At 44.1% G+C, this 27,864-nt stretch overlaps 2 protein-coding genes across 3 annotated transcripts in view; both read left to right on the forward strand.

Annotated features, from left to right (window-relative positions):
• Nucleotides 1-4,622, forward strand: part of LOC119650353 (hemicentin-1-like) — a 118,369-nt gene extending 113,747 nt beyond the window's left edge. Inside the window, exons 33-37 of the mRNA XM_038053035.1 lie at nt 2,923-3,129; nt 3,199-3,355; nt 3,422-3,600; nt 4,041-4,243; nt 4,303-4,622. Of these exons, the coding sequence (XP_037908963.1) occupies nt 2,923-3,129; nt 3,199-3,355; nt 3,422-3,600; nt 4,041-4,243; nt 4,303-4,480 (924 nt within the window). The 3' untranslated portion in view covers nt 4,481-4,622. The remainder of the gene's footprint in view (nt 1-2,922; nt 3,130-3,198; nt 3,356-3,421; nt 3,601-4,040; nt 4,244-4,302) is intronic.
• A 7,502-nt stretch (nt 4,623-12,124) lies between these two features.
• Nucleotides 12,125-27,864, forward strand: part of LOC119650204 (hemicentin-1-like) — a 135,503-nt gene continuing 119,763 nt past the window's right edge. For both annotated transcript variants that reach the window (XM_038052770.1, XM_038052771.1), the window contains exons 1-3: nt 12,125-12,527; nt 24,081-24,310; nt 24,369-24,488. In XM_038052770.1, the coding sequence (XP_037908698.1) occupies nt 12,191-12,527; nt 24,081-24,310; nt 24,369-24,488 (687 nt within the window). In that variant the 5' untranslated portion in view covers nt 12,125-12,190. The remainder of the gene's footprint in view (nt 12,528-24,080; nt 24,311-24,368; nt 24,489-27,864) is intronic.

Consider the following 27,864-nt stretch of genomic DNA (forward strand, 5'->3'; position numbering starts at 1 on the left):
GCCTTAATTAGGTCTTTGGAGCATTCGCCTACTGAATCACGGCCGGCAAGCCAAAGTAATTACAGCGTATCCCGGTGCCACCACTATGGAGATTCTCCTCGACCACTTGGTTTTGCTTTGGCCGATAGGGTTGCCGCCCCATCTTCCTCACCGCCACCTCTGAGCACCTGTGGCGGACAGACAGACAGATCGACGGATAGACAGACAGACAGTAAACCGATTTTAATAAGGTTTTGTGTTTACACAAAACCTTAAAAATTGATATATCGCCACCAGCGTCTACAATTAATTTACGCACGGAATTGTACATTTCGACGTACCTCTTGATGAAATTTGTAAATTTTGGAGTTATTGTGAAAATTTTGTTCGAAGTTGTCCCTCGGTCGGTCTATTTCTTGATCCGGCTGACGGGTTGATATTCCCCCGCCTGTTAGAGATGGCTTTCATGCCTACAATGCTTTGGGTTGTCTCATAGAACGTACTCTTCTTGTCAGGCTTCGACCTAAGTGCACTTGCGGTAGTTCAAATCCGGCGGGTAGATTTAGCGTCTTCCTCGAAGAACTTCTGTGAAAAATCTCTCTTCGTTCGGTTTGATGAGGGGGCCTCTGACCATGGTGTGCATCTTCTCTGTCATCGTAATCGCCTCGGCTTTGCTTCAGTAGAGTTATTGCCGTTGCTATCCAACCTACCGTTTTCTTTTCGCTTTTTTTTCGAAGCTGCTTGGTCGTTTTGATTACCATTCCGCGGAATTCTTCTTGATAGCTGAGTGGTTAGAGCACAAGACTGTCTAACGGAAGATCGCGCTTGAAATCTCTCCCCCATTTCCACATTTAATATCCATAGATATATTTCACTGGATGATGGTAATAATCTTCATTTTCCACAAGGCTTCTCCACATTTTTTGAGTATTTCTTCCTCTTCTCCTTGTCTTTCGTTGCCTTTCGGATGCGGCCCATCTTCTCCTTAGAGATGACTTGTGTTTCCACCTGCTTGGCGAGTTCATCATTTTTGTTGCTCGAAGCTTTTCATCGCGGCGCTTTTTCCAACTTCGAACCCGATGCGTCTCTCCTTTTTTACCTCTAGAACTTTTGCCCTTGACAATACCACTCCCCTTATCACTAGCATTCGGCTTCTCCACTGCACAGTGGTCGTTTTCAGTAGGTGATTTTCGTATCTTCACAGTTCTTTCAAAGGAATTTGTAGTAGAAGCGGAGAGCAAGGTGTATGTTCGCCTATTGCCTGTTCTGCCGTCGAAATTGTTGCTGATCTTGTTGATGTTGTGATTTAACTTACACAGCTGCAAGCCGTTCTCACCGCTAGAAAGTGCTATCAGCTTAAATGATCCCCGTGATCGTTTATGCGAGCAGGTGAGTCATGAGTGAGTTGATACAAATCCTTATGGGATTTTGTTTTTAAAACTGGGATGAGGTGCTAGTCAGGAGTCCATCTCAACTGAGCCCGCACTGCTAACTTAATGCTGTAGCTTTTAACCTACTTACCGCCCTGCCATTATGATCATCAGAATGTAACATTAACCTGAAATCCATTTCGACGAGATGTCACTCTGATCCAATAAGATAACAGAATACCACAAGCCTCAGTTCCTGTCCAACTTAATCCGAATCATTTGCCAAGTCATTAGTCTATGCCACGCCGAGTAGTCCTCGTCACTAAGATTGCTAGTTATCCGCGCCCGCCAGCTAGGAGATGTGAGTCTAGTTTTTTTGGAAATACGCAAAGATCGTTGTCACCCAGCAACTATGCCCTTCATTTCAATAATCATAGTTTTAATCTCATATGGATCAGTAGGAAGTAGAGAAATTAAAATTTGAGTATAATCACCATCATCAATGGGGCAACAACCGATATATGACTTAAGTTTGCCTTAGTAAGTAACTCTAGGGATGCCTGTTTTTCACCGAGGTGCACCAAATCGATACCCCGAAAATTTGTCTAGAGTCTAGGCCTATTCCATCGCTTCACCTCCATATAGGGTCTACCAGGTCTTTTGAAGCCATAGATATTGCTTCTAAAAGCTTTCCCTTGAATCATCTTCACCCATGTGGATTATGACTCACTTAATGCAGCCTTCTACGTTGGAATTTATCCACAACCAGACGACCGTGGCATCGCTTATTAGTTCCGTCCTTATGTAGGCTAGGAAATCGTCTATCCTCCTGTAAGGGCTAAAAATTATTTTCTTTTAATGTTTAAGAAAAATACCTAGTTGCCAGCCATCAGGCATTATCCTGAGTCCACCATCTAGGCAAAATGAACCAATTAGAGAGAAACTTTCTTTCTCTACTTTTGATCCACCGGCCCTTCTGTTCTGGGCTAGAAGCCAAATTTATAAAAAAGACGACTTGCGTTGTCATCCAGGGCTGAGTCCAAGGCTCATCAGTCGTCTCACGAAACCGCATGTCGTCAATTTTGTTAATTTAGATTCTAACCGGGAACAGACGGACCCGTGGATAAGAAATAGAGAAGTAAAGGTCCACCATCAAGTAAATGGTGGACTCAGGTCTCCCTCAAATTCTTAAACAAAATCAAAGTTAGCCTCGGTTGGCTTAGGCCAAAATTTAGTTGACAGTTTTTGTCATGAGCAGAATTCATACCCATGGTGTATTACGAATTCTTTATAAGGTTGCAAACAACACCTACCACTTCGGTCACACTGCTCCCAGGACAGAGGTGAGGCAGTGTCTGATGAATTGCCTCTGCTCTGTACGAAATTGCAACTCGTCTATTTGAAATATAAGTTAATGAACCACCGATTGTTTCTTCCGTGCTTGGTGATGTCAGTATCTGTCCGTCGTGGGTTCTCTTAAACTTGCTTTTTTCGTTTGTGGAGTCGTTTCTCCTCTTGAGCAGAACCTTATTTTCAAAAGGACCAATCATTTAACATATTTTGGCTATTCCAGACTATCAATCATGACCTTCCCACTTCTGTTTACATCTGCTACCACGAAAATTCCGGAAAGAAATCCAAAAAACTTGAAGTACAACTTCTCCAAACACTCCCTGTAGAATATTATGAGGTAAAAAGGGTGGTCAACGTCGGAGCAGCGATAAGTATATATTGTCCTTTGATATTAGAAAATCTAAAAACGCGTGTTTACTGGTTCAAGGTAAGAATAACCTTCTGTGAGAGGAATTCCTCCATTTAAATACATATATCTCACAAATATACCTTTCAGAGTGGCTTTCGCATCATGAATGTTGCAGGACAGTCCTTCTCGAAAAACGGAGATGTTCTTTATATTGACAGTGTAGGCAGCGAAAATGAAGGTATTTACAAGTGTCGAACTGGACCAGGGAAAATGGAGCGAGGAGTTGCGCTACGAACGAAAAGAGGTTACACTTCCTGGCTACATACAAGTTATTATATATGATTCAAATACTACCTTCATATGACTCTAGCTAGACCTGCTTGGTCCAACTGGGGCACCTGGACACCCTGTACTAAAAGTTGCGGAAAAGGAATGACAACTAGAGCGAGAAAATGCATTACTCCACATGGGGAATACATGGAAAGCGATGGTAGTTTCTGCGCAGGGGAGGCGACTGAAATGGAACCTTGCAACGATTTTGACTGTCCGGTAAGAATGCATGAAATGAAGTACATTTAGCCTCCAGTTAGTAATGGTGGTGAAATCTTTTTTCGGTGTAATTCAATATTTGTACACACTTTATACATGTCACGCCCCAAAAAAATAATTGAAAAGCCTTCCATTGTCATGGTGGCCGTTGATAACCCAGTAAACTCTTAGGCTCGTTTTTAGGTTGGGCTACACGAATTTAACAACTTTTACTCGTCAAAATCATCATTGATATATCTTACTAGTAAGATGCATCAAATCAATATATTTGGGGGATTATCAGATTTCCGACCTAGGTTTCGTCATAGTAGCTTCTGGTGTTTCTTAATATGCCATAACAAGTGGATACTAAATGTTGTACCCTTAATACTAAATATTCCCATGTCAATGACCAGAATATTATGAAGATACCTCAAGCAAATGGTCACTCTTTCTTCCAGGTAAATGGTGGTTGGAGTAATTGGTCGGAAGGGTCGCGCTGTCCAGTAAAATGTTGGAGGTCTACACTGGAACCAAAGCCAATGGGACAGAAATTGAGAACTTGTAATTCACCCCCACCATCCATGGGCGGACAATTATGTTTAGGTGCAGCAAAAGACGAAACTGAGTGCTTTGCTAAACGGTGTCCCATCGACGGCGGATGGTAATAATTAATAAAATATATTAATTTAGCACTTCATATCCTTTATATATAAACCGCAGGTCCCCGTGGAGTAGCTGGAGTGCTTGCTCAAAGTCTTGCGGCTCAGGAACCAGAACACGAAAACGAACATGTGATAACCCTCCTCCCCAATTCGGAGGAAGACTATGCAGAGGTAAAAATGGGCAACGTCAAAAATGTACAGGTCGACATTGCCGAGATATGTTGTATGTAGGTTAATGGTAAATAAATACTCCGAGAACTTCAAGCAGCACTGTGGTATCTCGAGGACGATCAACAAAAACTTAGCTCTGATATGAAAATGTTTGCATAAAATAATAAGAATTTCTAGTATTTGAATAGATTATATGTACAAGTTAACTTAAACCAGTTGTAAAAAGATATAATAATAAAAATCATTTTATTAAAAATTCATTTCACGAAATTTCATTATTTTATTGCGTTTATTGCGCCCTACTTATGTTATTTACCGTTAATATAATATTATTATTCTACTTATACCATTTTCAAGTGCGAAAGGGGCAACTTTAATCTGATCAGTATTAGTAGGATTTCCACTAAACTCCCCAGTATTATACTCTATCATCTGACGTCAAAGACCCTAACTGCTTCAAAAAAATCGAGTTTCTTTTTACTTTTTTAATCGATAGGTATATCGCCTTATAATATTGGGTCAAGTTTGAAAAGCCAAATCTCAAAATTGTGAAAGATATGCCGCCTGGGAGCAGCTCGAGATTATTTGGGACTATCTTGTTTTCCTCGAATTTAAGATAATAAATATGACCTGGTGAAAAGGTTTCATGTCAGTTCTTTAGTGTGAATACCAATTTTTCACGGAACACCTCTCATCCATACATTTTTATCTTCCTTAAAGTTTTGTGTAAAACAAAACCTTATTAAAATCGGCTTACTGTTTGTCTGTCTGTTTGTCTGCGTGTGCATCTGTCTGTCTGTCTGCCTTTTTTTTCAGGAAATTGAAATCTTGAAAAGACACTAGTCTGGACACACCAGCGTGTGGGATTTTTACCCACTAAAACCACACCGACTCCTTTCCTGCCCCACGGAACTACTATAAGATATTACTTCATGGGACGGAGTCAGCTCATTCTAGCTTAGTCACCTTGCTTCTATGCGAAGCGCATGCTTCCTCGCTTTTCTCCTCTCCTCTGCCTTTCGCAGTTTGTTTTGGATAGGTGCGATCATAGAGTTGACCGCATCCCAATTTTCTTGATGTGCTACCATCACCATACCTATGCAGGTATTGGCGATATCCTCCATGCCCCGTGAGAAATTGGGTGAGATTATAATTAATCTCATCATGTCGTCTCTCCAACCACACCTTGATGGCAGGTATGAGCCTGTGAGTTCACCGGCTCTTTCCCGAGCATTGTCACCGCTCTTGCCATCTATTTATGGATCTCTCCCTCTCACCGTACTTCGTCTGCAATAAGGGAGAGATTGGCCTTGCATGGTATATTCGCCATCTCATCTACCAAGATCTCAATCGACATCATTCCAGAGATGACGAATGCTGCATTATCTGAGACAGTCCCGAAGGCAGAGCAAACCCTCAGGGCTGTCCTCCTGTAGACTGCACTCAATTTGTTAGTGATAACTGACATCCGCACCGCTTCCCTCCAAACTGGGGACGCATTGAGCATGATTGAGGTCACCATCCTGGCTATAAGCAACCTAGAAGTATGCCGTGGCCCTCCCACGGTCGGCATCACCCTCGCCAGGGCCACACTAGCAGTGGATGATTTAGCGCAAACATACTATACGTGTTTCTTATAGCTGAGCTTCCTGTCTATCACCACCCCTAAGTATTTGATGGTCGGCTTGGAAGTGATGATATGATTCCCGATTTTAATACAGGCGTAATTTCTCTTCCGGCGCTTAATGACGAGGACTGCTTCCGACATCTTCGGCTAAGCCAGTAACCAATTTGATGGCATCAATGGTTGATCTGGCTTTACGGAACCCATATTGCCGATATGAAAGGCCGTTTTGGCTCTCAACAACCGGGAGTAATCTATTATAGATTAGCCGCTCTAATATTTTCCCCACAGTGTCCAAAAGATATAAGGGTCGGTATGAGGATCGTTCACCTGGAGGTTTACCAGGCTTAGGCCATGCCATGCCGCTGGAAATATTCCCTCGAACATGCACGTTTCGAACAACTCAGCAAACATGTCCGGCCTGGTTTTCACGGGAAGCTTAAGGGGCTTATTCGATACTCCGTCCGGGCCCGGTGCTTTATTGTCTCCTATTCTACCGCAGATATCCAGTAGCTCGTCTCTGGTGTTTGGAGGAATTGTCGTCACATTTAGAGGTGGTTGAAATGTGTCGGTGTTCTCCTCTTGCTGGGGGGATAACCGCTGAATGATTTTCAGCAAGATTCCATAAGCACTCCCCCCGCGGTTTTACGTCCGCTTCTGAGCAGAGCGCCTTAAAGCATTTCCGCATGCTTCGCTGGATGGCGAGCTTGAAGGTTTTGGGGGCTTCATTAGAGGCGCACTCTTTCTGCCACTGATCGACTCTACCTACCGTCCTCTGAGCCGCTCTTCTGGCTCAGTGGCAGGCTGATCGAAGACCGGTCAGTTCATCATTCCACCAGTAGTTTGGTCTTCTACTGGAAAATGAGCACCTCCTAGGCATGGACGCGTCACATGTTTTGGCGATGTATTGAGCCAGATGGACGACTCTTTCCGTGAATGCGCCTGCTTTATCAGGTTGAGCTAACCAGCAGCTGTATACATATACACCACTTGTTTTCGCCCACACAAAGCCATTGGCTGCCTGACTTCCAGTACATTGTACACCAGTCGAATCTGTGACCCACATGCCACCGGGACGGTGTCTGTATGGTTCACTTATGGCAATTTTCATCTCAGATTTGAACGTGGTCTGCTCAAGTAAATTCTTAGCGACCCCGCAATGATTCAGGTTTATTTGAATAAACCTCATTTTCTTATTGCATTGAGCGCCTTGCTAAATTCCAGACATTTAACGCTTCCGGCAATGTGCCGATTATCCTGTCCCTGTTTTACTTCGCGCAATAGACATTTGGGGTCCATATTGCACTCTCTAGCAACATGGCCTTTCTCCCCACACCTCCTGCATCGATCCGATCGATCAATGCTGCTGGTGCATGCCATCGCGAAGTGTCCAAGCACGAGGCAAAAGAGGGGCTCTTTTGTGAAATTTGTTCTCTTAAACGGCAGACAACCCAACCAATCCTAAACATTGCGGCAGCTAAGAACATCTGCGCTGCCTCCGCTTGTACTCGTATTGTGGCAGTTTGAGTGCCACCATGGGGTTTTCGTAGGTCCACAACAGACTCCTCGCTACTACTCTGCTCCCTATAAGCCCCGGAAGAGTTACTCCTTTTATACGCTCCTTCACTTTTGGCGTTTATTGACCTTCCCTGTACTTTATCCTTCATCATCTTTGGCATTGGTGAAGGTCTCAAAGTTGATGAGCTTCTTTTGAATGGATCCCTTCCTTGTTCCTGGAGCACCTCCTGCTGTCGCGCATCTTGAACATATGCGGTGGGTATTGTCCCACCACCGAGGAACTGCAGTCGAGGGATATCAACGACCGGGAGCCCGTTTGCTCACTCGAAAAAGCCGCCGGTGCTGGGGTACTCCTTTTCTCGTCGTCCATGGTGGTTTTATGTTCTGGGTATCCTTCCTATAGCCATTTTGGTCCACGCAGCAGAGATGTGCAAACACTATCCCGTGCACGGTCAGAAAAAAAGTGCATGGACAAATATTTACACATCAATAGGTAGATCCCAATCCGCCAGCTGGGGTCGCGCCTGATGGGAGATTTGGCCACTCCTCATATGTCTGTCTGTCCATCACACGCATTTTTCTCAAAGACTGTAGCGGCGATTGACACCGAATTTGGTGGAAAGGTGGGAAATGTGAATTGTTACGTATACTGTGAGTTACATTCTTTCACGTCGAATTTAAGGACATGCAAAAGGGGGGTGTAACTTTTTTTCACCAAATATTGTCATGCGGGGTATCAAATGAAAGGTCTCGGTTAGAGCTTTCCGAAGATGGTCCTAGTTTTGACATTTGTTGGAAAGGAGGGGATTTCGGAGGGTCCAAAATGAGCATTTATTTAACGGGGTCATTCTCAGAAACTGCCCCGTCGAAAAGTCTGAAAAAAATCAAGAGGCTGCCACTACATGGTGGCAGGCCATATAATTTTTAGTAATTGGCTTCAAAACTCCCCATAAATTCATCCTAGTACTCCGAAATTTAGCAACAATGTAGGCTATAATACAGAGCTTGATCCTACCAAGTTTGGTGGAAATCGCACTGTTACTAACAAAGTTACAATAGCTCAAAGTTGTCACTTCTTTGGAAATTCAAGATTTGGAATGACAATATCACCCGAAAGTGAATATTCTCATATATTACGTGTTATGTACAATTGGGACAAATTTACACGCAAATTTCCGGATAAAAGAAATACACAAAACCTTTCATAACTGAAGCGTCCAGCTTCCGGTTTCTCGACTTGTTTCCCAATGACTACGGCCAGTTGCAGTGTTTTCTCGATCCTTGATGAAAAAAGATACATCTTCTGTGTCTGTATTTGAACTTTTTGGAGGACATGAGAAACGCTATAATATCGACACTAGACCACTACCTCACCACAGCAAAAAGCTACCTTAAAAACTTTTCCACCACCGTCTCATTCCATCTGATATTGAGTCCAGCATTCCTCCCATCTACAAAGGTCTTTGTAGAGACGATCTTCTGAGTGTTTGTGTTTGAATACTCAAAACGCCAATGATTCCTTCAACGCCACAGTGTGAGAAAATAGCCTCCTACATTGTTGCCGGACCTTTCAATCGAGGATCCTCATCATCATCATCATCAACAGCGCAACAACCGGTATCCAGTCTAGGCCTGCCTTAATAAGGAACTCCAGACATCCCGGTTTTGCGCCGAGATCCACCAATTCGATATCCCTAAAAGCTGTCTGGCCTCCTGACCTACGCCATCGCTCCATCTTAGGCAGGGTCTGCCTCGTCTTCTTTTTCTACCATAGATATTGCCCTTATAGACTTTCCGGGTGGGATCATCCTCATCCATACGGATTAACTGACCCGCCCACCGTAACCTATTCAGCCGGACTTAATCCACAACCGGACGGTCATGGTATCGCTCATAGATTTCGTCGATATGTAGGCTACGGAATCGCCCATTCTCATGTAGGGAGCCAAACATTTTTCGGAGGATTCTTCTCCCGAACGCGGCCAAGAGGTCGCAATTCTTCTTGCTAAGAACCAAGTCTCCGAGGAATACATGAGGAATGGTAAGATCATTGTCTTGTACAGTAAGAGGTTTGACCCTATGGTGAGACGTTTCAAGCGGAACAGTTTTTGTAAGCTGAAATAGGCCCTGTTGGCTGATAACAACCGTGCGCGGATTTCTTCATTGTAGCTGTTATCGGTTGTGATTTTCGACCCTAGATTGGAGAAATTATCGGCGGTCTCAAAGTTGTATTCTCCTTGTTCTTCCTGTTTGACCAGTGCGGTTTGATGTTGTTGGCTGGTTCGTTTTCGGTGCGGATGTTGCCACCATATACTTTGTCTTGCCTTCATTGATGTGCAGCCTAAGATCTCGCGCCAATTGCCGCCTGCTCGATCTGGGTGAAGGCAGTTTGTACGTCGTAGCGAAGAATTAAACCTATAAAATGGTAGACACGTCGGAGGGTCCAGGTTGTCTCAAAATGACGAGAAATTGGAGGAGTCTTTTGAGAAACCTTAAATGTTCGTATCTTCGTTAATTTTGGCAACCTCTAGGAAAGGAGCTTAATTGGGAGAGTGAGAGAATCTCTTGAAAAATTTAAAACGCTCGGATCTCCTTTAATATTTACTTTTTCGAAAAGAGGAAGTTAATTCGTCAGTACTTGTATAGAGGAGAATTGGGCCTACAAAATGATATACTGGTTGGGGATCCAGGTGCTGGGAAAATCGCCGAAAGTAGGGAATCTTTGGAAAAATCTCTCCGTTAATACTGAGAATTTCGAGAAAATTGTGATCATTTGTATTGAGGAGAGTTAGATCTTTCAGATGGTACATGGTTTAAGGGGCTTAGGTACCGGGAAAATTGCCGAAAAGTGGAGGACTCTTTCAAAAAAATTTAAACGCCCGTATCTCCCTTAATATTGATAATTTCGTTGTCACTTGCATTGAGGAGAATTAGACCTCTCAGATGCTACATGTTTTGGGGGGCCGAGGAGGCCGAAAGATGGCCGCAAAGTATTTGAATCCTTTAAAAAATTGTAAACGCCCGTATCTCCGTTAATATCGAGAATTTCGCGAAAAGGATCTTAACTCGTGATCACTTGTATTGAGCAGAATTAGACCTTTCAAGCGGTATATGGGTTGAGGGGAAAGTAGGCGCAAAGTGGAGGAATCTTTTGAAAAACTTTCAACGGCTGCGCCTCCGTTAATATTGATAATTTCGCGAAAAGGAGCTTAATTCCTGATCATTTATATTGCGCAGAATTAGATGTTTCAGGTGGTATATGGGTTGGGGGTTCTAGGTGCCGGAAATATGGCCGCAAAGTGGGGGAATCTTTTGAAAAACTTTAAGCACCCGTATTTCTGTTAATATCGAGAATTTCGCGAGAAGGATCTTAACTCGCGATCACTTGTATTGAGGAGAATTAGATCTTGCAGGTGGTATATGGGTTGGAGGGTCTAGGTGCGGGGAAAATTGCCGCAAAGTGGAGGAATCTTTTGAAACACTTCCAACGCTGGTATCTCTGTTAATATTAAGAATTTCGCGAAAAGGTACATTATTCGTGATCACTCGTATAGAGGAGAATTTGACCTGCAAGTGTAGTATATATATTGGGATGTCCAGGTGCCTGCAAATTGGCCGGAAATTGGGGGAATCTTCTGAAAGATTTTCTTCACTGATTATGGCCATGTTCGATATCAAATAAAACATGGTGGGCAGTTCCTTACGACAGATTTTCTACGGACCAATTGTCGGAAACTTCCTAATCGAGAAACTTGAAAAGAAAATCATTATGTTCGCTCTATACCGCGTCCGAGCCTCAAAATACTCTCCATGGCGATATCTACTCAAATCGAGTTAATAGCAGTATGTTCTTCTTTTTCTTCAGCCTTTGTCCCGTTTGTCCCGTTATCGTGTCCGGATAGCTCAGTGGTGAGAGCACAAGGCTGTCATACGGAAGGTCGCGGTTCAAATCACACTGGTGGCAGTGGAATTTGTATCGTAATTTGACGGTTATTATCGATCGATCGATTTCGCCATTTGGCTCTATCAAATGTCTGACCTTGATGCAACCGCGAGGCTGGTTAATAACAATATGTTACTGTGTTATGTGGGAAACTGATGAGATACCTCCCTTAAGTTTATCCTAGAAGTATAAAAAGTTGCAGTAATATGGACTTTAGTATGAAAGAAGACACCCCCAAGTATGAAGGAAGACATCTCCAAGTTGGATCATAATCGCTCTATTACTGATAAAGTCACGGTAACTCAAATTGTGTAAAATGAATGCAACCCATAATATTAAATATCCATATCAGACTAAGGTGAGTGTTTGTGAGTTTGCCATACTATTAACTATCATAACTATTGAGATTTCTGCTACGGGTCGTCAAATCTTGAATTTTTTAATTTTGGGTGCCAGATTAGTATTTGCAATTGTATTGGGGAAATAGGAATACCAACAGATAATGCAGCTAAATTTATTTCAATCTCTTATCAAGAAATTTGCGCTTCCGAAAAGCTGGTATAGCTGAAGCAAGCAATCAACATGCATTTGGCATTCAGTTAAATTCATGACAGTGTCAGTGAAAGTAAAATTTCTGGTACTTGTACATTTGAATAAAAGAAATCTGCAAACGAAATTGAACCTAGCGAAATGGACTTGCTAAAGCTAATTTGGTTTGCCTGTTATATTCAATTCGTCCAAAATTTTGAAGTGCGCCCTTATAACTCGGTTAGATTAAGTAAAATAGATGCAAACCGTGATAACTCGAGTTATCAAAAGGCGCTCATCTCTCGCTTAAAGCGAGATGTAGCTTTTGGTCCACCAGTTGAGGGACAAACGAGTTTGGTGTTCATTTTCGATGATACGGCATCTATGGGTAATGATTTGAAGGAACTCCGGGAAGGTGCTAAGAAGCTGACGAGAGAATTCGCGAACCGCAAGAACAACCCAATATATGACTACATTTTAGTACGTTTTAATGACCCAGGTAATTACTGACATTGATATTCAGTCCCATGTATGCACATTAAGCTGAAGATTGCGGTTTTTTCGTAAAATATTTGATGGAGGTCTCGCAAGAAAACAAAATTTTCTCCTATTATTTGTGAGCAAAGCGGAAGGAGAAGAAGAAACCGATGTCCTGAAGGTTTGGTGATTATGGGCAGTAGGATGTCGTAAGTGAGGGACTCGGTTGAAATCTCACTGGTGACAGAGAAATTTGTATCTTGCCTGAATGTCGACTACCAGTCCAATGCTGACCACATCGTCTCCTAATATACACTTACGGTCCTCAATGCGGCACTCTTAACACGCTTCAGGGCTCAGATCTTATTGAGTTGTTACGTCAACTATTATTATTAACATTAGACAAAATGAAAACCGAAAGCTCGGCGTTTGTGCATATTTCTTGTATGGGATTATTTGAGTGCAGAACTGTTCCCTTTGCATTTAACACGTCAGGCTACTCACTTTGGTATGATATTAATATTAAGTGTTTCGGGTAACAGTAAATTTACGTGGAAAATACAATTCTGAGTAACTGTCACTTTGTCAGTAACATGTAGTGCAATTTTCGCCAAACTTGGGGATATCGTGCTCTATACTATGGTCTTTAATAGTGATACCAGGGTACACCGAAGGTGTGCCTATTCAATTCCCCGAAAACATAGTAACATACTATTCTTTACGTTATTTGTGTAGATATCGTTATGACAAGTATATTGAGAGGCCTGGACACCGTATAGGGGCAGGTTCTTCATTCGTTTCAGTTTTTTCAGTTCGGTGCTATCTGCGAATGGGTCCGTGAAAAAAGTGATCAATTTATACGACTCTATTTGGTGGAAAAAATTTTATCCTTCCTCCTTAAACTCAACGTTGAATATTGTAATCCCTGGATGAGTGGGCGCGCATAGTTCCCACCTTCCCACAAATTTTCATGTCAGTCGATGCAACCGTCTCTGAAAAAAGTGTGTGTCACAGAGAGCCAGACAGAGAAGGAACTGATTTTATGGTTTTGTTTTACACAAAGCACTGTGCACTGTGCACATGGTATTACATACGCAATGCTCTATTGTGTGTTGCACGTTATTCTTTATTTGGAAGCACTTTTAGTTCTTTAGATATTTTGCAATTCAGGGTAGGAGCCACTGCATTTATAAAGTAAATATACACTCCTCAAGAAAAATATTCGGATACAAAGAGAAAAACATGTTTAAGACTTTATGGAATAAAAACGTTCGCAGTTCGAAATTTCATATGTAATTTTTATTATCTTTTCCACAGAATTTTCCAAGAGTTGTCTTTAAAATTAAACTTCATCATCATCATCAACTTTAGTAAAGAACTTGACACACCGCTGTTTTGCGCCGAGGCCCACCAATTCGATATCCCTAAAAGCTGTTTGGCATCCTAACCTCCGCCATCTGTCTGCCTCGCCTTCTTTTTCCACCATAGATATTGCCCTTATAGACTTTCCAGGCTGAAACATCCTCATTCATACGGATTAGGAGGCCCGCCCACCGCAGCTTGTTGAACCGGATTTTACCCACAACCTGATATGATGACATCGCTCATAGATTTCGCCGTTATGTATGCCACGAAATCGTCCATCTTCATGTAAGGGGCCAAAAATTCTTCGGAGGATTCTTCTCTCGAACGCAGCCAAGAATAAGAATTCGCAATTTTTTTTGGTAAGAACTCAGGTATCCAGTCTAGGCCTGTCTTAATAAGGAACCCCAAGGTCCGGTTTTGCGCCGAGATCCACCAATTTGATAACCCTAAAAGCTGTCTGGCGTCCTGACCTATGCCATTGCTCCATCTTAGGCAGGGTATAGACTTTTCGGGCTGGATTATCCTCATCCATAATTAAATGACCCGCCCACCGTAACCTATTGAGCTGGATTTTATCCACAACTTGACGGCCATGGTATCACTCATACATTTCGCCGTTATGTAGGCTGCGGGATCGTCCATCCTCAAGCAGGGGTCAAAAATTCTTCGGAGGATTCTTCTCTCGAACGCAGCCAAGAGTTCGCAATTTTTCTTGCTAAGAACCCAAGTCTCCGAAGAACACATGAGGACTGGCAAGATCATTGTCTTGTACAGTAAAAGGTTTGACCTTATGGTGAGACGTTTCGAGCAGAACAGTTTTTGTAAACTGAAATAGGCTCTGTTGACTGACAATAACCGTGTGCGGATTTCATCATCGTAACTGTTATCGATTGTGATTTTCGACCCTAGATAGGAGAAATTATCAACGGTCCCAAAGTTGTACTCACCTATATTTATTCTTCCTGGTTGACCAGTGCGGTTTGATGTTGTTGGTTGGTTGGTTTTTGGTGCTGATGTTGCCACCATATACTTTGTCTTACCTTCATTGATGTGCAGCCCAAGATCTCGCGCCGCCTGGTCGATCTGGATGAAGGCAGTTTGTACGCCTCGGGTCGTTCTTCCCATGTCGATATCGTTAGCATAGGCCAGTAGTTGGGTGGACTTAAAGAGGATCGTAATTCTTGCATTTACCTCAGCATTACGGATCACTTTCTCGAGGACCAAGCATGCTAGGGTACCCCCTTTTCCTGGACCGTTTTTGTTGTCTAATGGTCTTGAGAGTGATCCTGCTGCTTTTATCTGGCCTCGCACATTGGTCAGGGTCACCCTAGTCAGTTTTATTAATTTCCTCGGGATAGCGAATTTTCTCAGGGCCGTGTACAGTTTTACCCAGTACCTGTTGGTTCTCCCAGGCTTCCTTTTTCCGTCTGTGAAGTCGCTTTTCCGCTCGCCGGAGTTCGCGATAAGTCTCCGCGCGTGCCCGCGATCTTTGAGAATGCAGCATTACTCGGTATACAGCATTCTTCCGTTCCGTTGCTAGCTTACATGCATCGCCAAATCAGCCGTTCCGACTCTTTTTGCGGTTGGGGCCAAGTATGTTTGTGGCCGTATTTATGATAACGTTCTTCAGGTGATTGTGAAGATCATTTGTTGATGCTTCATCTCCAGGATGTCTGTTGACTGCGGTTATTGCGGCATCCATTTTCCTCTTATCGACGTTGCGTAGGGCTGTGTTATGGATGGCTTCAGTGTTAACTCTCACCTGATTGTCAGAGCGGATTCTGGGTGGTGTTGTTATTCGAACACCATGCCAACGTGATAGTGACCTTATATGTTCCGACATTCATCAAGGCTGAGAGGTGGTGGCGTTCGATCAATACGTGGTCAACTTGGTTGAAAGTGGCCCCGTCTGGAGAGGCCCACGTACATTTGTTGACCCGTACTTCCAACAACCATTTCGTGTGACACTGCTAATTGAATAATCCGCAGTCCGTTATCATTTATATTTTGGTGTAAGCTATGGGACCCAACGTATCGCCTGAATACGGACTCCTTCCCTACTTGGCTGTGGAAATCCCCAAGTATGATTTTGATATCGTATCTGGGACAGGCTTCGAGGGTTCTGCAGTCTCCTCTGTAGGGGCGTGAACGTTAATGAGGCTTATATTTCTAAATTTGCCTCGCAAGCGCAGAGTGCATAGCCTCGCTTATGTTTTCAAAGCCGATAACAGCAGGTTTCATTTTTTGACTGACTAAAAAACCTATTCCGAATACAGGGTTTACTGGATGGCCACTATAATATATGGTGTAGCGGCTCTTCTCAAGGAAACCGGTCCCTGTCCATCGCATCTCCTGTAACGCTGTTACTATATTGGGACAGGGTATCGGCTAGCTGCTCAGCAGCTTCATATCTGTACAGGTAGCGCACGTTCTATGAGAAAATGCGCAGATCGGTATTCCGTTGTCGTTGCCGGGTTCGTTGTTGTGTAATCCGTTCAGTCCGAGGCTCCTGTTGTGGCTTCGTAACAGGTTGTTTTTCGTGTAGGGTTGTCAGCCCTACCCAACCCCCAACCTGGAGGGCCAGTTGGTACAATTTGTCCCGTTTTTAGGCGCGGGAGACTCGCCTTCATCCTTCTCCGTCTGCAGCTTTTCGTCAAGAAAAAACTCCCAGCGGTCACCACGTGGAGGTAAAGATAGGGTTTGGTAGTAGAGCTGTTTGTGTTGGTTCAGCAGACATTTCCCAGGTTTTATGCTCCATCGTGGATACCAATCCACACTTCGCCCCGGGACCTATACTACCCTTTGAAATTAGTCCGAGCAAATCAAATGCATGTCCGCATACTAAATATTAGCGCGCTCACTGGAAAGACGGAGAAACTCGTAAGAGTCATTCGGAAAAGGAGCATTGATATCGGCGCTCTTCACGAAACACGATGGTTTGGTGCCAAAACCTGCGACACTGAGCGCAAACACGGTAAAAATGGATATAAACTTCTCTACATTGGTAGCCCACACACTCGATACAATGGAGGCATTGACATCGTAAAGAATTTCCGTATTAGAGAAGTCGAACGATTTGATGACCAGCTGATGGGGCACTTCGTTATAACAGCTGATTGGACTATTCACTTCTTTCCCGCGTACGCAGCACAGACAGGTCGACCTGATGCCGAAAAATATGCTCGACGCAAAAGCCAATAACGAGGTTGCTGGTGACTATATCATAATTGCAGGCAACCTTAATGGTCATGCGGGTGAAAACCAAATGGCAAAGGCGCCTTAGGTAAAATGAGAGTGGCAAGCGTATAGTTGACCTTATAGTTGTGAATACATAGTTCGTCAAACGATTGTCTCATCTTCCTACATTTTATATTATGAACAGTAAAACGGAAAGGGACTATATTTTCATAAAATGCCGACAATTTTCCACCGTCACGCACTGCATGAGACCATCATAACCCAGTGAAAAGCATCGCCCTTTTTACATTTAATTTCTGCTTGTGCAGACAGGAAATTACGGCCTTCTCTCTATAGATGGGGCGTACGAGGTGTTCTTGATGCGTTTTCGGACGGCGGGAAGCTCGCAAATAATTTCCCAATTCTCGTAATCGAAACTATCGGCATAACGTCAGCTATCACTCCTTTTTCTACTCTTCAGAAAATATATCAGGTTCCTAGGATTTCTACGTAAGTAGAAGTAACCTGCAGGAACCGCAGGAGCCGCGTTGAACCATTCCAGGGAGACTGTCAATCCGAATGTTTTTATCCCGCTTGGGCTCATCCCTTCTATTTGAATGAGCAGTCCGTGTCTGCACTTTCTCAACAAGAAGTGGAAGTCCAACGAATTAAATACGGTTATCAATTGTGGTGAATTGTTCCTCCTGTCTATTCAACTGTCCATCATTACGAATGAGGAGATGACTGCTGATGTCCTTGACCCAAAGATTGAAAGATTCGCAATCACCTGGCGGCTCCTTCTAATGCAGTATGCAGCTCTTTAATCGTTATACATTGCATCAAATTGTACTTCTCTGATCAGCCCAATCATAAATATCCTTTTATCATGGCACAGACTCCATTGAACTTCCCGAGATTACTCGCGGTATCAAAGCTAAAGTACATCGCGTTTTCCACTGTTCGTAGCAATAAATAGAGCCTGCAAACCCCTAAATTCATTGATTCGCTTCCACGCTACCAAAGTCAAGCAGGTCTTTCGGTAGCCCCGAGAAAAAAATCTTTTTAATGGTGGCCCAATGATCCTTAAAAGCTCAAAACTCTCCAATCCTGCGAAAAAAAACGACTTTCAACGAATGGTTCCTGTCGAGGCCAAAGCCAGTTTGTCAGTGTCTCTTTTCTCGCACATCCACAAGTTCTAAATCTACTAATTCTCCCAATGTGGTCGATCTATTCCGATATGCGTTGCCCATCAGTTAAAACCCAACTGTCTTTAAGACAGCCTCTGCTTTCGAACAATGCCCTAGCAATGACGATACAGCCGGAGTTGCAAGATTTTGCAAACCGCTTACCATTATCGTTCCGGTTGCTAAGACAACTGTGACTACGTTTCCGTATCATATGCACGCGCAAGGCACTATCAGATCCCACCTTGGCCCTGCGTGGATTTGCCAATTCTCCCACCAGGTGCGTCCCTTCGTGCGAATAAAAGAAAGCTCAGTGGATGCGTTATTGGCATGCACATGCAAGCATCAGGAGATGTGTCTGCATGGGCCTGCCTATGCGCAGGCCGGCTAGGTGGGAAGTAAATGTCCACCTGGGGATAAAAATTGGCTATGTGAAGGACACCCAGAAATCACATCAAATATGGAGGACGAGGAGGGTAGTTCTTTTACGGTGCAGGGCTTCGGAAAACCAGTACCGGCGCATTTTGGGAGTGGGTAAGCAGACTCCCGGTCGTCGATATCCAACGACCGCAGTGCCTCAGTAGTGCGAAGTTAGAAGTAAGTTCGGATACCCGAAGAATGGACAAAGGTAGGCGATAAAAAGCACAAGAAGAAAAAGAAGACTCGTCCGAAAGTAATCATTATTTCCAAGAAAAGGGATATGTCCGACGCCGAAGTTCTTCGAAAAACCAAAGCAAGACGTGAAAGCCCGGAAGCAACAAATAATGATCGAGTGCAAAGACCTAAACGAGGTCACATCACCAGAGGATATCTGTGCTGCGTTAAGGGAACAATTCAACCTTAGCGACCTAGAAGATACTGCCATCAAGAGGATGAAGAAGGCATATGAAGGTATACAAACCGCTATTATTAGATTGACGGTGGAATCAGGGATTAAACTGATTACCTCGGACACCACTTTGTCGTGGTGGGGGAGCTTGTAGTAGTTTACTACTACACTAAGGGTGTCCAAAAATATGAATATGGAAACGATGGATTTAAACTCTCCAAGTGGTAAGAAGTCACAGACTTCGAATCCACCCCCCGACCATGAGCAATCATGTAGCGGCCGAGGCGCGGATTTTGGAGGCCTCACCATATTCATACTCGCCTACAGATCAATCTGTAGAAGGCATGCTTTCCGACTCAGTGGAAAGTTTGCACTTGGTGCCTACGGCGAAGTTAGCAAGAAAGGAAAGTACGGAAACTTTCAAATTGGGAGAAACTGGAAATCCGACTACGGCTGAATTCTGCCTGTCAGAGCCTTCTCGTTCATCCTTACCAGGAAGAGCGGAAGAACGGGAAGCTGGTGACGTGGACGCTACTGGTTTAACGCCGGTGTGTGGAGATGGATCCAAGCGGTCCGGACACGGTGAACCTGGAAAGGCCCGAAGCCGACGGCAGAATAGAGCACTGCGAAGGAAGATGAAGCACCTTGGGAATGAGGGCATGGACGTGGCTGTACCACTAGGCGCGGTAACGCCCAGAGAAATCGGACACAAGGAAGCGGAATCTCCGGCGGAAGGTGGGGATAAACTGGAAACCCCGGTAAGATCCACACTGGACGCACCAGACTCTTCTGTCAGCGGTAATGCGTGCCCCGTATGGGGGCTCGCACTGGGGAAGGGACAACAGAGTGAATCCTACCTGCTAGTAACATCTCCTACACCTTCCAGGGAACAGGCGGAAGGAAGGGAAGCCAGAGACGTGAACGGAACTGACTTGATGCCAGTTCGAGTGATCGAATCTATGCAACCCGGACACCGCAAACCAATTAAGGTACTAAGTGGAGAACAGACGAATGCTCTGCGGGATGAGATGAGATCTTTCGTGGATGAGAACATGGGAATTGCGGTACTTCCAAGTACGGCTTTTCTCAGAGAAATCAATCACGAGGGGATCGAGTCTCTGGCGGTACGGTGTGGGGGAAACCCCGTCATACGCTTCTAACTGTTATAAGACAATAGACTAAGTTTATGTCGAAAAACATAAAGATTGGTCAAATCAACCTGCAGCATGCCAAAGCTCCCTCCTACCTGTTGGCAGCGAGAATGACAAAGCTGCAGGATTTCCCCTATATCTTTCTGGTGCAAGAACCGTGGGTTCGATTTAACAGAATCTGTGGCATTGGATCAGTAAAGGGGGCTAGGATCTTCTACGACGAAAGATCCGTAAGACCGAGAGCTTGCGTCCTGATGGCAAGACGGTTAGAGGCAACTATGCTGAGACAATATTGTTCCCAGGACTTAGCTACGGTCATCATACAATACCAAATAAATGGCGAGAGGAAAAACATCATAGTTGCCTCCGCTTATTTACCCTATGATTCTTTGTATCCTGGTGGCGTATGCAGAATCAAGTGGTCTCGAACTCTTAATAGGTTGCGATGCGAATGCTCAACATATTTGTTGGGGCAGTAGTAAATGCAATCCAAGAGGAGAGAAGCTATTTGATTTCATCACTTCAGCTGGTCTTATGACTGCAACCGTAGGATGCTCCCCTACGTTCGTGGGACCGAGAAGAAGCGATGTAATTGACCTAACAATCTGTACCCCAAAATTGTTAGAGTTGATTACACACTGGCGAGTGCTAGACGAGGTCTCACTGTCAGATCACCGATATCTAGAATTCAATCTGACTATTGCGGGCGAACAGTATGCAGTACAAAGACGGAACCCTAGGAACACGGATTGTGCAAAGTTCAATGAACTTCTTGGCAATAAAGTACAGTTCCCTAGGCGACTAAGGACTCCTTTGGTGCTGGAAGATGAATTGAAAACTCTGAACGGCACACTTCTAGAGTGCTATGAAGAGGCTTGTCTTATTTCCCGAGACCAAAGCGGTAAAACGGTTCCTTGGTGGAACCGAGAACTACAAAAACTCAGGAAATCAACCAGGCGACTTCTAAATCGTGCTTGCAAAAGTAACAAGGATGAAGACTGGTTAAATTTCAGGAACTCACAACGTGAATATAAGAGGCTCGTGAGGTGCTCGAAACGAGACTCCTTTAGAGCGTACTGTGAGGAACTGGAAGGCGAAAGGGAGACTTCAAGGCTGTGCAGAGTCCTCAAAAGGGATGAGTCGGCCAAGTTGGATTCTCTTAGAAAACCCGACGGTACTTTCACGAGCTCCAGACTGGATTCAGTACAGACCCTCCTGGAAGTACACCACCCGGGAGAACGGGTGAGAGAAGTGGTAGGGGGAGAGTTGACGGTTCTTTCAACCCCTTCAACACGCAAGCATTGTAAGGGGAACTGGAACACTGCGAAAGCGGTTGTTACCCATGAAAAGGTGAGAGCTGCCATACTGTCCTTTGAACATTTCAAAGCACCTGGCATGGATGGCATCTATCCGGCAATGCTAAAGGAGGGTATGGAGGATTTAGAGCGATCTCTAAGAAATATTTTTCGAGGATGTCTTGCTCTGGGCTACGTGCCTTCTTCTTGGCAACAGGTTAAGGTAGTTTTCATACCGAAACCTGGGAAAGATGACTATTCTAATCCAAAGAACTTCAGACAGATCAGCTTGACTTCATTCTTGCTGAAAGGTTTGGAGAGACTGGTGGAGCGTCACATTCGTGGTGAGCATCAAAAGTGGAAAAACCAGAATAGCTGGGTGGTCCACTGCGCTGGAAAAATTAAGCCTAAAACTAAGGCCTACGACTCTACAATGCCGTGACGCAAGTTCCATCACAGTAAGAAACCAAACTACTGGTGGAACCAAGAAATCGCGCTGTTGAGAGCATCGTGTCTGCTAGCGAGGAGGCTTTGCCAAAGGACCAGAGGGAAGCCAGAACATCAGCAGTCGGAGAAAGAATACCGCGATCTTCAAAGTAGCCTTAAGAAGGCAATACGGGAAAGTAAGAGGAATTGCTGCAAGCAGTTGAGCCTTGAAGCAAATACGAACCCGTGGGGCGCTGCTTATAAGCTTGTAATGAATAAAATTCGTGAAAAAAAATCATCCCAAGTGACGTACCCGGGACTCTTGTTCAAAATAATTGCAATGCTTTTCCCACGACAAGAAGAAAGTGGACCTCATACAATGGTCCAACAGAACATCTTCACAATCCTCGGGGTGACTGAAGAGGAACTTCGGGATATCTGGACGCATTGGAGATGATAAGGCTCCGGGATTGGACGGGATTCCGAACAAACCCCTGAAGTTGGCTGCTAAAATCAGGCCCGCAACCTTCATAAGTATAATACATTTGAATCATGCATGGTTGAAGGAGTGTTTCCAGTTCAGTGGAGGATGCAGAGGTTGGTTCTGCTAACGAAGCCCCAAAAACCACCTGACGCACCCTCTTCATATCTTCCTATCTGCCTGTTAGATACTATGGGGAAGATGTTGAAGAGGGTGATATACAATTGAAGCGGCAGTATGGGTTTTCGTAGAGCGCGGTCCACGGTTGCTGCCATTACAACGGTCGTGGACCTGTCCCAGTAGGCATCGGTCGCTGATAAGTGCAGTAGTAACGCTGGATGTCAGGAATGCCTTTAACTCAGTCAACTGGGGTTGGATAAAGGGCACCCTGGTTAAACTGGGTGTCCCTGGTTACTTAATTTGGATAATCGAGAGTTACCGTTCGGAGAGACTTCTTTGGTACGAGATGGGTGAAGGAATGTTTTGTGACAGCCGGTGTTCCTCAAAGCTCCGTACTGGGGCCCCTTCTGTGGAATGTAATGTATGACGGAGTGCTCGGCCTTTGCGTACTAAGGGAGACAACATTGATTGATTTCGCAGATGACCTGGCAGTGGTAGTAGTTGCGAAATAGCGCCAGGACGTGAAACTGTATGCACATGAAACCATTCATGCTATCAAATCATGGCTCCAAATAGTGAAATTGGACCTGGTGACAAATAAGACGGAGACAGTCCTTATTACCAATCGGAGGAAAAACAATACTCAAAATCCGTGTTGGTAATCACCAGGTCATTTCAAAATCGATTATTTGATACCTGGGGGTAATTATCGATGCCAAGTTAGCTTTAACGGGCACCTGGACTATGCCCGCGAAAAGGCAACAAAGGCTAGTTCATCTCTAGCAAGAATGATGCCAAACATTAGAGGGCCAAAATCTAGTCGCCGGCTGTTTATCGCAACGGTGGTGAAATCCATCCTTCTATACGCGGCTCCTGTCTGGGCGTGAGCCCTGGATAACACAACGAACCAGAGAAGGGTAAGTTCGGCATACCGGGACCTCGCGCCGAGGGTGTGCAATGCATATAGAACAGTATCAGGATCTTCTCACGAGTGAGGCACAATATCTCTACCGGAGAAGAAGCTCCCTAAAAGCCACTAGGAAGGAACTGTAAGGAGATGGCAGGAACGGTGGGATAATCCCGAAAAGGGCCAATGGACCCATACACTGATCCTGTGTATTGAGAGATGGGTCGAGCGCAAGCATGGAGAATTAAATTACCACCTGACGCAGTTCCTTACGGAACACGGTGGATACTGGAAGTACTTGCATCGCTTCCCGATTGGATGAGTCTCCAGACTGCCACGAATGCGCCGTTACACCCGAGGACCCGGAGCATGTTACGTTCCAAAAAAAAGATCTACCCCTGGGCACTAGGTTCACCCGTCTCAATCACAACGTCACCTGCTCCTCATTTTGAACCGAAATCTCAGTATTCTGCCCGTCAACATTAATTAAAGAAGATTCGAATGCTTTCTAGAGTCCCACTATCTTATCTCATTTATGCCCTAGAAGGAAAGGAAACTTGGTACATTCTTCTTGGATTATTCATGATATTAGCCTACTTTGAGCTCAATTCACTCTTAAACTCAAATTGTCAAATTCCAGAGGTACGGCCCGTCATTAGAGTAAACAAAGCAAACAAAATGTTAGAAGCATTGGATGAAATCACTCTAACACGTAATTACGATTGCCCCGAAATGGCGATGCAGGGTACCATTGATGGAATGAGTGCAGCCTTGCCCAGATCCCAGATTTATGTATTTTCCGACGCCTCTGCCAAAGATTACAATCTGCTTGATAAGGCATTAAAAATTGCACAGGAGAAGCAGTTGACGGTAATTACTATTGCTTTAGAAATTTCATCATTGGATTCAACGTATATATTATTTTTAGGTTACCTTATTAATCACGGGATATGAATGCCATCCCTTAAAACAATACGAGGCTTACACTGAATTGGCAAGACGAACACATGGTCAAGTGTACAATATGGCGAAATTAGATGTCGAAGCTGTAAGTAAAATAGCTTTCAACAGTTCATTGAAATAGTCATATATGTATATGCATCATTTTCATTAATTACCTTTTCTTATCATTGATCTATCTTACCCTAAGTGCGGTACTTTTGTTGTTATTGACGTTGTTGTGACGATATAAGCTAGCCAATCTGGTCCTAAGCGAATTGAAATGACACTGAAAGCCAAAACACAGCGAACGTGAATCTGGTATCGGACTGCGCTTTCTTGCCTTGATAGCTGGTTTCAAACAGGATCTTGACTATGCGCTAATACAAATCTCGGATATAGACGAGAAGGCTGTTTTCTATGAGCAGTTACATGCAGTTCAGGAGATTTCCAAAGGGTGACATTGTGCTGGGTAATCTGAATGCCAATGCACTGACTCTGTTCGGTCATGTAACGGGGAAGAACAGTCCTGATGGCCGTAACAATATCGACAATATACAACAAAATAACTTCAACTTTCCCCACCCTCACACATTTTGGTTCGACTGGCTGACAATGAACATCTAATCAAATTATCCACAGTGATTAGCAGTAAATGTAGGAGTTGTCTCTCGAATGTACATAAAAAACGATGTACTAATATCTATCTAGAAAGAGAGAGAAAGAGATTTGACCTGATATCGCTTTCGTATTTGCATCTGCTTCCAAGAGAACCGAGCGTCGGGCTCCCAAATTCAATACGGGCCTGTTCCGCGATCTGTCATCTCTCCAACATGGGAAATCTTTCTGCAGGAACGACGCAAATTCTAATAGTCTGCCAAAGAATATTGACACTGAATCGCCATTAAAAGGGACTTTGTTTTTGATACTGATGAAGCTACCCATCTCGTCATGAAAGATCCTTAGAGAATCTACCTGACGACAGAAACATGAAAGCGGTTGGGAGCGTAACGCGCTGGCGCTTCGTTACTGAAAAAAAAGCGCTAGAAATGCAGGGTAATGTGCGCCGTGCCAATTCCACTACTGCGCTAGTGAGGGAAATACAAGTTCCCACAAATAACAGTTTCGAAGCCGTTTACCGCACCAAAAAAGAGCTTCAAAGTTGTCATAAGCCTTTCGATAGTTCTGTAAAGAACGTTACCCGGAAGCTTCTCACCCACGATGATGAGCCGCTGAATTAGCAGAAACAGCGCTTCACCGCTTCAATATCCAATGAAGCTCCACTTCTTCTGGATAATATTGACGTTTCTGCACGACATTTCAACGCCACTCGTCTAGATAATAATTTGTCGAAACTGGACAATAATTTGTCAGATACTATTTTTCATTGAAGCAAAACCTCACCTCACTAGGTTGACTCTCACCAAAGTGTGAGGCCAGATAAAAAAAACAAAGAACTAATAACATCACTGGCCAAAGGAAAACAATAAAGATAGGAGACTACAACTTTGAGACCGCTCAAAATTTCTCCTATCTTGGGTCGAAAATCACAACTGATAACAGCTATCATGATGAAATGCGCGCAAGGTTGTTGGCTGCCAACAGAGTCTATTTCAGCTTACAACATACACCATAGGGTCAAAGTTCTTACTGTACAAGACTATGACCTTGCCAGTCCACATGTATTCTTCATAGAAGCGAACTGTTCGCCGCGTTCGAAAGAAGAATCCTCCGAAGAATTTTTGGCCCTTACATGAGGATGCACCATTCCGTATGCTACATAATGACTAAATCTATGAGCGATACCATGACCATCAAGTTGTGAATAAAATCCGGTTCATCAGGTTGCGATGGACGGGTCACGTAATCCGTATAGATGAGAATGATCCAGCCTGAAAGTCTATAGGGGCAATATCTATACTAGAAAAGAGGACGAGGCAGACCCAGCCTGAGATAGCTGGTCAAGAGGTGGAAATCTTCGAAAGGCACCTGCCTGGACACGCCACTGTGAGAGTTTTTACCCACAAAAATCACCCCCAACTATACCCCCGCGCCCAATGGTGCCACAGTTAGGTATTACATGACAGAGGGGAGTTAACTTATTTTAGCTAGATCTCCTTTCTTCAATGCAAGGCGTTCATAACCGCTCCTTCCTCATCTCTTCCGTTTTCCGCAGTTTACCCTGGATCCTTTGGACTATATAGTTAATCACATACCAGCCCTCCTGGCATTTTTCACCAAAAATTTTCCGTTGATAGCTTCTCGTGTTCCCTAAATTCCTCCTTTCCTCCACGAACCTCGGGCATTGGAAGAATATGTAATTGGGATCTCCCGGGGTTACATCGCATCCACATATATTTTAACCCTGTACAGAAACTGACGTTATCCTTCATAGCCGGTACCTTCTGTCCAGCTACTCCCCAATAGCACAACCTGTGGATCCAGCAATTCTTTTCAAGGTTTTGTGTGAAAAAAAACCTCATTAGAATCGGATTGTTGTCTGTCTGTCCGTCTGTCTGTCTTTTTTTATACAACGGAAGGTGAAAAAGTTTAAAACCTACCGCTAGCTTCTGTCATACGGTTATGTGAGACTTTTACTCACTAAAACCATCTCCTCCTTCGCTTACCTCCCGGGACTGCCATTTCGGTATTACTTCGTGTGTCATCCGTGCCACAGGGTCAATTTCCGCCTCCACTCTATGTGTGGCGAACCGCGGGCAATTAAAAACAACATGCCCCGCATCTTCCGGAATCGTCGCGCGTGTCGGGAAATACGGGTCGTCATCACGCTCGAAGCGATAAAGGTATGCACGGTACCCTCCGTGTTCGCTTAGGAATTGAGTCAGGTGGTAACTAACCTCACCGTACCTTGGTTCGATCCATTTTGAGACATCTGGAATAATCCTGTGTGTCCAGCATCCTTTAGGTGAATCATTCCATCCTTTTTGACATTCCAAAATAGACTTGCTAATTGCCGACGATAGGTATAGAACTCGCCGATTGCATACGATAGGTCATAGAGGCGTCGACCGTCGCTATCACACAGGCTGCTTCGTTTGATGTTGTACGGTAAGTGAACGACGTTCGCAATGCACTCAATCAGTGCCAGGACTGAATCTGCACAAAGCAAGATAGGAATGACAACCCTCGAGATAAGTAGCCGACGGCTTTATATTTGGTAACATTCTTGCCAACAATGTAGTCACCCCGGAAGCTTTGGTTGCTAAATTTTCAAAATGGGACTTGAACTTCAGTCTTTGATCATCCATGACTCCTATTTATTTATTTAAGCGTTGGCTGTGGCTGTATGATGTGTTCACTAATCCTAACCTTTATCGACGTTTGCTTCCTTCGCTTGGTGATCAAAACTATCTCGGTTTTATGCTCTGTGCGCGTCAGACCAGCTTCCTCTAACCAAGTCCTGATTTTAAAAATTGCCTCGTTTGTGAGTACCTCGATTTCATCAACATCTTGTGCCACCGCAG

This window comes from Hermetia illucens, chromosome 2, assembly GCF_905115235.1.
Source record: "Hermetia illucens chromosome 2, iHerIll2.2.curated.20191125, whole genome shotgun sequence".
Lineage (NCBI taxonomy): Eukaryota > Metazoa > Arthropoda > Insecta > Diptera > Stratiomyidae > Hermetia > Hermetia illucens.